Genomic DNA, 13,466 nt, shown 5'->3' on the forward strand with positions numbered 1-13,466 from the left:
CGCTCTTCCTGGTCTTGAGGACCATGTCCCTGCCGCACTGCGGGCACTTCCTGACGGGCTCTGGCACAGCTGGGAAGATGGCTTCTTGCTGGGCCAGCTCCACCCCTGCCCCAAAGTACTGGGACAAGGCCTCGTCCAACCTGAAGCAGCAGCAGAGCACTTACCGCGTGAGCGCGCACAAGCCGGGCAGCCAGCTGGGCAGCCAGAGGCCTGATGCGGAGCACCGGGCACAGGGCGCCGTGCGGGCCAAGCAGCCGCTCCTCCAACCCGCGGCTCCTGCGAGGGATCCAGACACAGGCAGGCGCTTCCGCCTCGCCACTGGCCCCACGGCAAGCAGACAAGACGGCCCGGCCGTGCACACACCCGAGGGTGGGTCTGGAATCAAGTTTAAACGAGCGCGTGCGTTTCTCTTCAAAATTGGTACGGGGTTAGGAAACGTGTTACTTCTAACAGAATACACACATGCGACTTATTACAGCCGCCTCCCAGTGCCCTAGAGAACAGCGGGGCGCACACCAGCACCCGCTGAACCCACCCACGAGGCTGTGCTGCCTGCTCAGGACAGGATGGAAAGGGCGTTTCCAAAGCCAGCAGCCCAGAGAAGCTGGACCAGGTCTTTCCGGTTACGGTCTCCAGACTGGCAAGGCTCTGCGGCAGGAAGCAGCCAAACCCGGAAGGGAAGCCTGGAGGGGCCGGGGCCACGGGCGAGGATGAGCTGCGGCGGGAACAGCGGCACGTGGGCCGAGCCGTCACGGGGCCAAGCGGGCTTGCGCAGGAGGGCCGGCCGTCCTCACCTCTGGGCGTTGGCCATGGCTTCGACGAAGACCCGCTTGTACTTCTGCACCTGCTGCCGCAAGACCACGAGCCTGTCCTTCTTTCCCTCGCAGATGAGCTTCAGGTCAGCCTCCAGCTCGGCCCGCAGGCCAGGCCTGGACAGCTCGTGGCCCATGGAGTCATAGCCTGTGAACAAGGGCAGCATCATGCGGCTCGGACACGCCCGCGGGGCTGCAGTGACCCCCCCACCCTCTGCCCAAGCTCGAGCCCCCGGCTCCTCACCTTCCACAAGCCCCATGCCCAGGTGCCCGGGGAGAAAGCGCTTGTCCGGCGTGAGCCCAACGTACATCCGGGCCTTGATGGTCTCGATGTGCTCTGCGTGCGTCGCATCGGTCCCTGCAGGCCACCCTCGTCACTCAGACTAACCCACGCCCCAACCCCGCGCAGCCCCCCTCCTCTGCCTGGACTTCCTGTTGCAGGTGACACACCTCCACTCAGAGCCGGCCACATGGAAACCACAACAGCAACCTCCTCTCCCTCACGTCCACTCACTCAAGCTGTCAAGCCCAGCTTGGAAATCCTTTCTGTAAGCCCCCCTGCCCCCCACCACGTGTCAGAGCCCACATCACTCGTCCACATCATTACAACGTCCCCGGTCTCCTAGCTGCTGGTCTCTTCCTTCACCCAACCCACTCTTTACGCCACAACCAAGGGGATCTTCTGAAATGTAGCTCTGCCACCAACGACATGCCAATCAAAACCACAAAGAAATACCACTTGACTCTTACTGGGACCGGTACAACCCAACAGACAGAGAGCGGCAAACGTTGGTGAAACCCCTGACTCTTGCATGGACTGTAAGATGGTGCAGCCGCCGTGGAAAACAGTCTGGAGGAGCCTCATAGTGTTAAACACAAAGTCACCATGTGACCCCACAATTCTGCAACAGGGATGTACCCAAGAGAACTGAAATCATGTCCACACAAGAACCTCTACACAAATATTCATAGCAGCACTATTCACAGTAACAAAAAACTAGAAACAACCCAAATGTCCATAAGTTGATGAATGGATAAACGAAATGTGGTCCATCCACACGACAGAAGAGGTTTGGTGGTGAAAAGGAATGAAGCACTGAGACACGCTACCTGGACGAGCCCGCAGAGCAGGCAACGTGGGACGCCAGGTGCAGAAGGCCACACGCTATGTCGTCATTGATAAGAAATGTCTAGGACAGGCACATCCACTGAGGCAGAAAGATGAGGGCTGGGGGGCTGCAGGGGAGGGGGACAGCTAACGGGCATGGGGCTTCTGAGGTGATGAAAATGCTCTGAAATGGACCGTGGCCACGGCTGCACAATTCCATGAATCTACTGAACACCGGACTGTACCTCTGAGCTCAGTGGAGCGGACGGTGTGTGAATTATGTCTCAATAAAGCTGTTACCACTGTTTCAACGTAGGTCTGTGAGCTCCTTTCTTAGAAATCTCAGGCGGCTCTCTGCTGACCTCGGGCACATCCGAGCCCCTGAGCCTGGTGTCCAGGCCCCGCGGAGTCGGGCTCAAATCATCTTTCCGGCCTTGCCTTCCAGAACCTCCCCCCGCAGCACATGCCTGCTGGTCCCCGCGTCCTTCCTCAGGCCCTGCCTTCATTCACCGTGAGTTCTCACCACGAGGTTCTGAGGTCCCTGCAGAACCCCTCCCGATGAATCTAATGTTTTGGTTGGGTCTGTTTCTCCTGCTGCATGAGCCCTTGAAGGGAAGGACCAGGCCTCATTACTGTGTCCCCAGGGTCTAGACCAAGGTCAGCTCTTGTGGACCAAAGTTTTTATAAACAAATTATGGTGGGAGAACTGCCTCTACTTGTACCTAGACCCACAGGCTTTCTGGGGAGCACAGTGATGGCCAGTGGGCTCCAGGCAGGGGCACAAAACTCACTCTGCAGTGAGGCGGCTGTGCCTGGGGGCTGCCCCTCCACATGCGCCCCCCGCCCTATGGTGCTGGCCCTTCTGGACTCAGCTGCCAGAGGCAATCCTCGAGATTGCAGAGCAGTGCTGAAAACTGAGGGGGGAAGCAGATCAGCCACAAGGGACCCACCTGCAAAGCTTGGGCCACAGGATTTATTGGGAAAAACAATTCTGGCCCAGTTTTTTTTTTTTTTTTTTTTTTAATCCAACTTCTGATTCTTAAACAATTATGGGAAATGCTTTAACAGAAGCTAAGCAAACGGCCACCCATGGCCAAGGGCGGGTGGCAGACTCAGACTCTGAAGGGCCCAGCACGTGCCAAGCAGGTGAGCGAAGCCAAGCGTGAGTGACAGGAAACGGCCCCACTCAAGGCCGCCAGACCTCCCGAGGCTTCAAGAGAGTGTTTACGTGAATCCTGGCAGTTTTAAATGTTAGTACCCTGTTAAGAATACAACAAAAACAACAAATTCCTGTGTGGGCCAAAAATACCAGTCAGTGTGTCCCAGGTGAGACTCCCGAGCGATGGGAAACACCTATGTCCCTATGCGGGTGGTGCAGGGCAGTGGTTAAGGGCACCGACTGCAGAGGTATCTGGACCCAGGTGTTCACAGCTCACACACTTCGTGACCTGAGGCAAGTTCTTAACTGCTCTTAAGCTTCCCTTTAGCTACAAAGTGGGGGGGAGAACACAGCCCCCTCGTTAGACTGTCGTGAAGATCAGAGGAGAACTGGGCCCCACACCCATGTGAGGGCAAGAGCCGCTGGTTACCATGATGACGAGCTACTTACCGATGCCGTGCTTCTCCATGAGAGCAATAAGGTCGGCCTCAGTGAGCAGCTGGGGTGGACTGGTCTCCCCGTCCACCATCTCCACGGTGCTGGGCTGAAAGCAGGAGCCTCGACTGTAGACAGGGAGGGTCTACAGAGGGCAGCAGATGTGGTGGTCAGACCCCTGCCTGGCGCCCAGGCACAGACCGCGCTCTGTTCTGTCACATGGTGTGGGGGCCGGGAGCACGACGGTCCCCCCTCCCCGCTGTGTCACCTTTTCGCTCCAGCGATCGTAGGGGTACACGTCCAGATAGTTTCGGGCCAGGATTACGAGGCCGTGGGCCACGAAGCGCTCCTGCGCGATGTCAATCTCCACGGCGGTCTCCTGGCCCTGGGCATCCTGGGAGCAGCAGGCCAGGAAGTGGCGGACGATGAGCTCGTACAGTCGCTGCTCGTCCCCCTGTGGGCAGAAGAGGAGCCCTTGTCCCTCTAGGCGCTGCCGGCAGTTCAGTCTGGCTGGTGCCAGCTTCCAGCCCAAAGCTCCACACACAACAGGGCGCAGCTCCTGCAGCCACGTGCCCACGTGCAGTGTAGGCAAATCCCTCGCTGCTTGTGGGTTTAGGCCAATAACCTTCACAAGTGGAGTGCCCTTGCCATCAAGACTGGAAAGCAACTCCTCTGATGTAAACCCAGTCTGAGCAGAAACCAAAGCGAAAGCATCCAGTTTCCAAGAGGCCCAGTGTGTGTAGGACACACAGACTAAAGATGCACCGGCAGCCTCAGGCCTATCCCAGGGCTTGTGGTCATCCTCCACCCTTTCGGGAACAAGGACATAGTGAAGCCCCTCTATCAGAAGCCTGTAAAACGTTCATACTGATATCCGAAAGTTCTCCTGAGAATGTCTTCAAAGGAAATGTGACATCCACATAAATATCTATTATGCAAATATTAACTGCAGTAGATCATCCTTTAAAAACAGATCTAGCAAAATACAGTAGTACCTCTATGCAATCGTTATATATGATACGTCAAAATATTTTAGCCTATGGGGAAATACGATATAAAATGGAAAACATTAGTTTACAAAACTCTTTAAGGTTTTAATTTAGTTGTAAGAATTATATATATACACACAGAGGAAAAAAACGTGGTTCTCAGGAAATGGTGAGATTACAGGCAATTTTTTACTTCCTTATAATTTTTTTTATTTTGTGAATTGTCTAAAATAAACATGTACGGCTTTCAGAATCAGAAAGAGCATGTGTTATTAAAGAACAAAACAATAAGCCTGCAGCCACCAAGCACGCCTAAGCAGCCGTGGCCCCTGGAGCGTGTGCCTGGCTGAGAGCACGGCTGGCCCGTGTTACAGGCTCTAGGCACTGGGTGAGAAAGCCCCCAGCCCGGAGTGCGGCCGTAGGGTGGCGGTGAAGTTTCGGGAAGGTGACGGAAACCGCCCAGTCTTGGGAGAAGGGTGGGGGCCGAGCAGGGGATCAGGGAAGGGGCCACCTGGTTTGTGGTGAGGGTCAGGGCAGCAGCAGAGGGAGGGGACAGAGTGCAGGGGAGGGCTGGATGGAGCAGAGCCCCCATGGGGGTCTCTCGGGAAGCCAGGCACAGACTGTGGGAAGAGGATATTGACACAACCTCTTTTCTGAGATGGAAATTTCGAAACCACTTAGCTCCGAAAGACAGAGCCCGCAGAGTAGATTCAAACCCCCGGCCCTGACCCCTGACCTCCCTGCGGGTTCTGGCGACAGCACAGCCAGGGAAACCAACCTGCAGGCTGTCCGTGTACTTGGTGGGGTGGATGGGAGGGTGAGCTTGGTCAGACTTGTTCCCGTTGCGTGGAGTGGGGCCGCCCCGCTCTAGAATGCTCTGGGCGAAGGGACCCCAGCGTGGATCATGGGTCTGCTCCTTCACCAGCGCTGTCAGGTCTAAGTCTTTGGGGAAAATGTTTGTTTCAGTTCGGGGATAGCTGATGTACCTAAACAAAGCCAAACAAACACAACAAGAAGTTGTTAAATTGGTCTATGAACGACTAAATCAGCTTGAGAACACTGGTGACACCTGCAACAGCCTGTCTGATCCAGGCAACTACGTTACCCACGCTGGGGAAAGCCCTGAGATGTGACCCCCGCAGTGGGTGAGAAGCAAGAGGCGTCCTGCTGGGTCACTCCTGGCGGTCGGGGACAGATGCAAGGGCACAGCTGCTCCAGCCCAGCCCTCCTGCCCCCGGGGCGCTTGGGGCACTTCCCCACCTCCCCAGCATGGGTGGACAGAACGACCCCAGGACAAGCCCTGCGGTCCTGACCCGGGCGGCCCATGCTCCGTGGCTTGTCTTAAAATAGAGAAAGAACGATGCTGCCCCGGAACTACAAGGTGGACCCTGTGTGTAATTTTAAACATTCCATTAGCCACTTAAACATTACTGGGACAATTTACATCCTTTTCTCACACGAGCCTTCAAAACGCACTATGTTTACACTCTCAGCACGTCCCAGTTTGGACAACCCAAATTTCACATGCTCGACAGCCACTTACGGCGAGCGGCTGCCACACGGGTCAGTGTGGCCACACTGTCCCTGGATGGCACTGGGTGCTCACGACCCCCAAGGCAGGATGGTTTACAGCAGGCACACGAGTCCTAAAGGTGCCACCCACCCCTGCCAGGGCCCCGGCGCCCCGCCTGCTGAGAGCTCGGGAGTGTTATTTTAGGATTTAAGTGGCTTTGCAATGCCTTTTCCATCAGGAAAGAGAAGTCAATGTCAAAATCCCTCTACTTGAGAGCCAGGTGACATCCAGACAGTCTGGTTTCCTCATAAGCTCTATTTCTAAAATATTTCACCCCTGATAAAGATGCATCAAATTCTCTTCCCAAATGTGGGCTAATATTTACCCTTGAGTGTAGAGCTTTTCAGCAATCCTCATGGTTTCTTTAGCATTTATCCTTAACTTTCGAGAAGCCAGCTTCTCAAGCTCCTGTAAGATGTGTGGACAGGCACAGTGCATGAGTCACAGGTCCCCAAACGCCCACACACCTCCTCTTCAGAACTTCCTGGCGTCCCTCCAGCTGCTCTCACACGTCTGTGTGAAAGGCTGTGCTGTGCTGTGTGAAAGGTTTCTGGGACTGCTGGGCAGAGCCAGGCCCCAGCCCAGGGGTTCCCAGACTCCAATGTGCAGAAGCCAGAAACACCTGGGATGCGAGCAGGCTCCTGGGCCCGAGCACTAGGGATTCTGAGAGAGGAGGGCCAGCACAGAGGCTGGGAATCTGCGCTTTTAACAAGCGTCTAAAGTATTGATTCTAATGCCAGCAGTCTGAGACCCGCACTTTGGGGACACCATCTGAACCCCGGGGACATCCCCTGGGTGATGAATGCCATTCTTCCAAGCCTCGTGGGGGATCACCAGATGTCCCTTCCCCTTGGTGACCCTCCGACAATGCTGCTGGCTACACGTAAAAGCATATTAACCAGTGAGGGATGAAACACTTATGCCTACTGTACACAATCAATCCGTAACCCCCTCCCATCGTCCCTCACCACGCGTGTGCACACGCAGACACACGCAGACACACGCAGACACACACACACACACACACACACACACACACACACACACACACACACCACGATAAAGGATGCACTGCCCACCAGTCCCTGCACGTTCTGCATGTTCAACCTTCAGAGGCAACCCTGACAGTAATTACACCCTGAACTTTCCTACAAAGTGGTGACTGGGAAGGGACACCCTAATGTGGTTTATTCAGACTTGTGTCCCGTTGGGTGGTTCTTCTTGGGATCAAAAAAATCTCAGAAGCCCTGTTCTAGGGTAGGCTAATAAAGTAGATATCTAAAATGATGTTTACATACATTATGCAAAAACGTTAAAGAAAATGCTTGGGTGGAAAACACTAGCTATTCCAGTAATGCTGTAAAAAATAAGGACACCGAAAAAAAAGGAAGACACCAAAATTACATCAGCAATTACCAAAAGATGGAGAGGTGATGGGTGGTTTCTATTCCTTGTTTCCAAAACCCCACATAGAGCAGTTACATTGCGTTTATTAGCTGATGTAAGAGGTCAGGCAGGCCTGCGCTCTGGGGCTTCTACTTCTAAGAGCGTTCCTGTGCGGCACTGGGAAGAGGTGCTTCCTGCCACTGGGCCCCACCCTCCACAGCAGAAGCCCCGCCCCAGCCACAGAAGTCGGAGCTCCTCAGGGCTGGCACAGACCCCGAGAACATACCACAGTGTCCAAAGGTTGAGGCCTCCACTTGCTTTTTGCCTTGGACCTGACCTCCACCACGGTCGCCCTGGGATCCTAGAAAGCCAGGAAAAGCAGAGGCCACTTAAACCTGCTGGAGCATCCTCCCAGCTTTCCTTGGCCGCCCCCGGCACGGCCCACAGCGGCCCTGCTCCCCAACTCAAGACGTCAGCTTGCAGCCCACAGTGTGCTGGACACTCAAAGTAAGGCTCTGAGGGGCAAGTTCACAAGCCCCAAGGCGTCCACTCCAGAGCCTCGGCATCTCCTTAGTTTCCTGTCTACGCATGCACAGTGCTACCGTTTTGTTTTGTTTTTTTAAATTCACGACAATACAGAGCTGGAAACAGGAGAAGTTACATAATATAAACTGGAGACTCTAACCTTAAGACCAACCTCACACTTTTAAGGGAATGCAAAAGGATAAAGAACTCAGCTTAAGTGATTTGTTCATGAGGATGTTTACAAATCAAAATCCAAATTTCTCTCTGCAAACAGACAGCGGACCAGGTGCTCTTGGACAAGGAGCTCCAAGCACCCCACCTGCCATGTTTCCCTGTACCACACCCTGGTAAAGCAGAAAACGGGCAAGTCTCTTTATTCAACAAACAAATGTGCAGACTGTGTAACCTTGAGGGCCAAAGGGGAGAGCAGTGGATAGGTGGGGCGACCCGAGAGGCAGCGTGGTCTGCAGGAGCTGTCTGAGCTCGGGCCCCACTAGCTCGAGTGTGTCTGCACAGTTACTCAACTTTCTCCAGCATCCCCGCCTGTCACATGGGTTGGCATTACCACCCCCAGAGGCACCACCAGGACAGAACAAATAACACATAACATACAGCGCGTCTGGCCTGTAGCAGGTGCGCAAGTTATTACTCCCCGATACCAAGTCAGTAATAAACCTGCCGGGGGCCAGAGCCAAGACGCGTCCCTGACTCACTGAACCTAGAGGCCTCTGAGTTTTATTCAGGTGCCACCGTGCGCAGCCCCTGGGTTAAAAGAGGCCATCATGTGCTGAGTGATGGGAAGCAGCACCACAGAGCGGACATCTGAGGGTGGACCAGACGCCGACTGGCCTGCGGCCTGAGCAGGTCTTGATCCTCCCATGGCCATCGCTGCTGACCACTCCCACCTTCACTCGGCGGTCACTCTGGGATGCCTTTCTCGAGTCCCAGCCCTAGAGCAGTCCCTCCCTGCCTCTGGCCCTTCTCCGTTCCTTTACCCTACTTTCCTATCCTGCCGTTTTCACTGCATGACGTTCACCAGTCCACTCATCTGTGCCTTTCCCGTCTCTGGACTTCACCATCTGACCAGTGGAAGGTGCTGGGCCGGAAGCCATCTAGCTCCACCCAGCTCCAGGATTCGGGTTCGGACTGGCCCAGCTGGTCCTTGTCAATCTCTGGTGTCAGCGTACTGCTTCCCGAGGGACTTTAACTATGTGTTTCTTAGCGTTTCTGGTTTCACCTAAAAGTTCTACAGGTCTTTCCTTCCACATTTCTAGTGCTGTTTTCATGGGGTTCTAGTCTTACGGGCACCCAGAAAGTGATGTCCTGGATGCAAACTGAAAGCTAGAGTCTGCTGGGAAACGGGGCAGAGAGGGAGCGGCTGGGAAATCACAGGACGGTTTTCCTAGATCACCACGTTCAGAGCCCTTCTTACCTCCATGCACAGCTGATAGAGGACAAGACAAGCAGTGTGGTTGAAGAGCCGATGCCTTTTCCAGCTGAACTCCACCGCGCCATCCCTGTGGTCGTGAGTCACTGTGGGGGGCACACAGGAAGGCCGTGACCCGGAGAGGAAAAGGTCCATCACGGTGAAAGCCAAGAGCCATGAGACAGAGGAGACCACCTCGGACACTTGAGGTGGGTCCTGAACACAGTGACGAGGGGGTCAAGGGCAGCGAGATGCAAACCACAGCCTGAATTAGCGCCCAGGACACCCCACGTGCCCTCAGCTTCTGCACCCCGAGCGGCCTCACCTCTGATTTTGTGGAAGGTTTCTGGCACAAACGCCTGAATGGCTTTGAACCTCTCCACCACGAACCCCAGGGTGGGGAACTGGCAGCTGCCATAACTGATCAGCTGCTCTGCCAACACCTCAGGAAAGATCCTCTGCAGCCGCAGAGTCTGGAACCTGGTGAAGGCAGCCCCTGAGGAGAGAGGACAGAGGGAAGGAAGGAGAGGCCGTGCACTGCAAGGTCACAGCCAGCTGCCACCGTCTGAGCCCGAGCCCTGCCCCTGCCCACCACCCCGCCCCTCACCAATCCGCAGGTCCAGCTCCTGCCTCACATCCACGGCGTCGCTCACTCTGCGGTCGGGCTCCATCAGGTTTTCACAGGCCGCCTGGACAGCGCGGGCGGTGATCTCGGAGAAACGGGCTCGCAGCACCTGCAGGCTGGGCTTCACTGCGGAACAGACAAGGGCACCGGGGCAGGTCCCCCGTGAACGGAGGGTAAACCAGTTCATGAAGCTGCGAGGCAGCCAGTTTGACTGGTTCAGTTAAATCAGAGACATGCTGCCTAAGAGGGAAGCCTCACTGTAACCAGGCTGAGAGCTGTCAGAAACAGGAGCGAGTGCATCTCAGCCATTAGCTAAACCCTCTCCGTGAGCCTTTCTAGGTGTCAATCTCGTGCTCTCCTGGGCCTTTAGGGAAAAGGGAGATGTTAATTAAAGGGTCCTGGGGGAAGTTCATGTCCTGTTATGGATATAACACAGGACGCGCACGCTGCCCCTGAGAGTGAATAGTTTGAAACACAAGAGCATTTAGGGAGAAGAGCAGCCCCCACTCTCTGAAGCCCAAGAATGGCCTGCATGTCACTTCCTCTAAGTTACCTGAAATCGTTAAGCTCACTTCAACAGTTACTAATGTTCAGGCATTGTACAAGGAGTAGAGACAATTAAAACACAAAACCAGGAAGAACATTCTAGAACTATCCTTTGTACTTTACATACAGTGTATACATTCTTTGTGAATATTTAAGTTGTAAAATTAATTAATTAATTAAATTTGGCCGTGTTGGGTCTTCGTTGCTGCGCACAGGCTTTCTCTAGTTCCGGCAAGCAGGGGCTACTCCTCGTTGTGATGCAGCTTCTCGTTATGGTGGCTTCTCCTGTTGTGGAGCACGGGCTCTAGGGCACGTGGGCTTCAGTAGTTGCGGCACACGGGCTCAATAGTTGTGGCTCGCGGGCTCTAGAGCGCAGGCTCAGTGCTTGTGGTGCACGGGCTTACCTGCTCCGTGGCATGTGGGATCTTCCGGGACCAGGGCTCGAACCTCTCTCCCCTGCGTTGGCAGGCGGATCCTTAACTACTGTGCCACCAGGGAAGCCCGTGAATATTTAATTTTTAAAGACAGAATATCAAGTCTCTGCTCTCAAGGACCTGGCAATCAACTTGGACCAAACACACACAAGCCCTGGGCCACAGCCGGTGAGCCCGGCAGAGGGACTCAGGGCAGAGTGCCACCCCTGCCGCGGCCCCAGAGCAGACACTCACCAGCCTTGCACACGTGGATGATCTCAAACCCGATGTTTTCACCTTCTCTGTCGCAGTCGGTCCAGATCACCAGCACCTGGCACTGCCGAGCCTCTCGCTCCAGAGTTTTCTGAAGTGCCCGGTGGGGAAAGTGTGGTGAGAGCGTGATCTGCAGAGTATCGCACGACAGCTCCGCACTGGATCTGCCCCAGTATTAATGAGGTTCTTGGAGAACGCCAGCTTGGTGAGGAGACACGGAGAAAACTGTCCCCGCCGTGCGTGGTAAGGATGGCAAGGTCACTAGTACCAACCCCCAACTTAGACCCACCCGCCCACCCATGAGCTTCCAGAAGACAGGGGTTTATCACAACGACACCATCTTGACGAGCCCTGAAACTCGGCTCTAACACACCTACAGCTCTAGGCGTTCTGATCATGTCCTCAATTAAAAAAAAAGAAAAATCACCCCCTAATCGAGCTTCATCCCAAAAAGCACTCCTAAGTCAGCAGTGAACCAAGGACAGGCGCCCTGACTGCCCGAGACACCGCAGCTCAGCGCCAGATGGCCTCTTGCAGATCGTAGTCTCTTCCCTCCAAAAGGGGGCAGGAGGGGAGCTGACACTGATGACGCAAACACACTTACTCCCAGGGTTTAGTCAAGCAGCCGCTCTTCGTAAAAAAGCTCACTCAGTCCCTCAGCCGGTTAGCTGAAATGGCCTCATTTATATAACGGGCGGGAATAATTTTTTTAAATCGTGGTACTTAGTTTAGTGGAAAACCTATCCTTCAGTTTTAGTGCAGTCAAAATACAGAAACCACTTGGTTTCATTAGGCGGTGGTTGTTCAATACGTCTTCCAAAAGATCCTACCTTGATGTCTAAAAAATTCTCTGGGCAGTACTTTTCAATTCCTGCTTCAAAGAGGACAAGAGGATTGCAGCTCTGCCTGGAAAAGAAATGAAAACACACAAAATCCTAGCTCAGCACACAATGGGAGAAGGTTGCCCCAGTACCCTGATGGATGCATCCCCACCAGACAGAGTCCCCTGCGAAACGCCACAGGATTACAGGCAAGGCGTTACCCTCTGGGCAATGCACTCCCCGTGACGATTAACAGGAGCCGCTAAGTAGAAATTCTGGAACTTTCGTACGCATCTGCGATAGGGTGACTGCAATCCAATGCCTGCATGCAAAGGGTCTGGGTAGGGAGTTCCCTGGCGGTCCTGTGGTTAGGACTCGGTGCTTCCACTGCGGCGCTTGGATTCAATCCGTGGCTGGTCGGGGAACTAAGATCCCCCAAGCCGTGCAGCATGGCCCAAACAAAAAAAAAGGTCTGGGTGTTTTGGGGGAACGCACCTGAAAGTGGCTGTTTATTCTAAGCATATGGTAAAAGTTCACAGCGAACCAGTTAATCCTAGGTCACTGCTATGGTATCTATGGTTTGTGTTCCCTGCAAATTCACATGCTGGAATCCCGACACCAATGTGACGGTGTCAGAAGGTGGGGCCTTTGGCCGGTGATCCGGTCGTGAGTGTGGGCCTTCATGAAGGGGACTCGCGGTCTTATAAAAGACCCCGGCCGGCTCCCTAGACCCTCCACTATGTGAGGACACATTGAGAGGTCAGCAGGCCACAGCCTGGAAAAGGCCCTCGAGGCACCATGCAGGCACTCCGACCTCCTACCTCCATAACTGGAAGAAACACATTTCTATCCTTCATAAGCCACCCAGTGTGTGTATTTTGTTACAGCAGCCCAGTGGATTCAGTCATCTTACTGCTGTAAGTAACAAAGTAACACCGACATGCCTCACACTGCCTGTGATATTTTACAACTTACTGCCATAATCAGAAAGCTCCCCCCCGCCCCGGAATCGTACTGACCACTTGCGAAACTGCATCTGGAAATCATGAGCCAGCAAGTGTCCCGAGACTGAAGTCATTATCATGGTGACATTCTGAATGATAACAAAATTCAAGTTAGTCTTTTAGCAATTAGATTTTCCCAAACCATTCAAACAGAAGAGGGGACCTTCTATCAAAGGGAAAAGAAAATAGTCATCAGGGGGTGGGGGGAAGGGAGGATGAATAGGCAGAGCACAGAGGATTTTTAGGGCAGTGAAAATGCTCTGTAGGATATTACAATAACAGGTACATGTCATCCAAACCCACAGAATGCACACGATCGGAGTGAACCCCAATGTCAAATACGGGCTCTGGGTGACAGTGGTGTCGTGTAG

At 54.1% G+C, this 13,466-nt stretch overlaps 1 protein-coding gene across 1 annotated transcript in view; it reads right to left on the minus strand.

The window, feature by feature from the left end:
- Positions 1 to 13,466, minus strand: part of TOP3A (DNA topoisomerase III alpha) — a 24,425-nt gene that overhangs the window by 3,607 nt on the left and 7,352 nt on the right. Inside the window, exons 3-16 of the mRNA XM_007448391.1 lie at positions 13,111 to 13,184; positions 12,101 to 12,176; positions 11,253 to 11,361; positions 10,021 to 10,164; positions 9,739 to 9,909; positions 9,420 to 9,520; positions 7,749 to 7,823; positions 6,402 to 6,484; positions 5,282 to 5,489; positions 3,783 to 3,968; positions 3,530 to 3,659; positions 1,057 to 1,170; positions 795 to 960; positions 1 to 140 (exon numbers count right to left, since the gene is read on the minus strand). Of these exons, the coding sequence (XP_007448453.1) occupies positions 1 to 140; positions 795 to 960; positions 1,057 to 1,170; positions 3,530 to 3,659; positions 3,783 to 3,968; positions 5,282 to 5,489; positions 6,402 to 6,484; positions 7,749 to 7,823; positions 9,420 to 9,520; positions 9,739 to 9,909; positions 10,021 to 10,164; positions 11,253 to 11,361; positions 12,101 to 12,176; positions 13,111 to 13,184 (1,777 nt within the window). The remainder of the gene's footprint in view (positions 141 to 794; positions 961 to 1,056; positions 1,171 to 3,529; positions 3,660 to 3,782; positions 3,969 to 5,281; positions 5,490 to 6,401; positions 6,485 to 7,748; positions 7,824 to 9,419; positions 9,521 to 9,738; positions 9,910 to 10,020; positions 10,165 to 11,252; positions 11,362 to 12,100; positions 12,177 to 13,110; positions 13,185 to 13,466) is intronic.

The sequence above is a fragment of the Lipotes vexillifer genome, unplaced genomic scaffold (assembly GCF_000442215.2).
Source record: "Lipotes vexillifer unplaced genomic scaffold, Lipotes_vexillifer_v1.1 scaffold533, whole genome shotgun sequence".
Classification (NCBI taxonomy): Eukaryota; Metazoa; Chordata; class Mammalia; order Artiodactyla; family Lipotidae; genus Lipotes; species Lipotes vexillifer.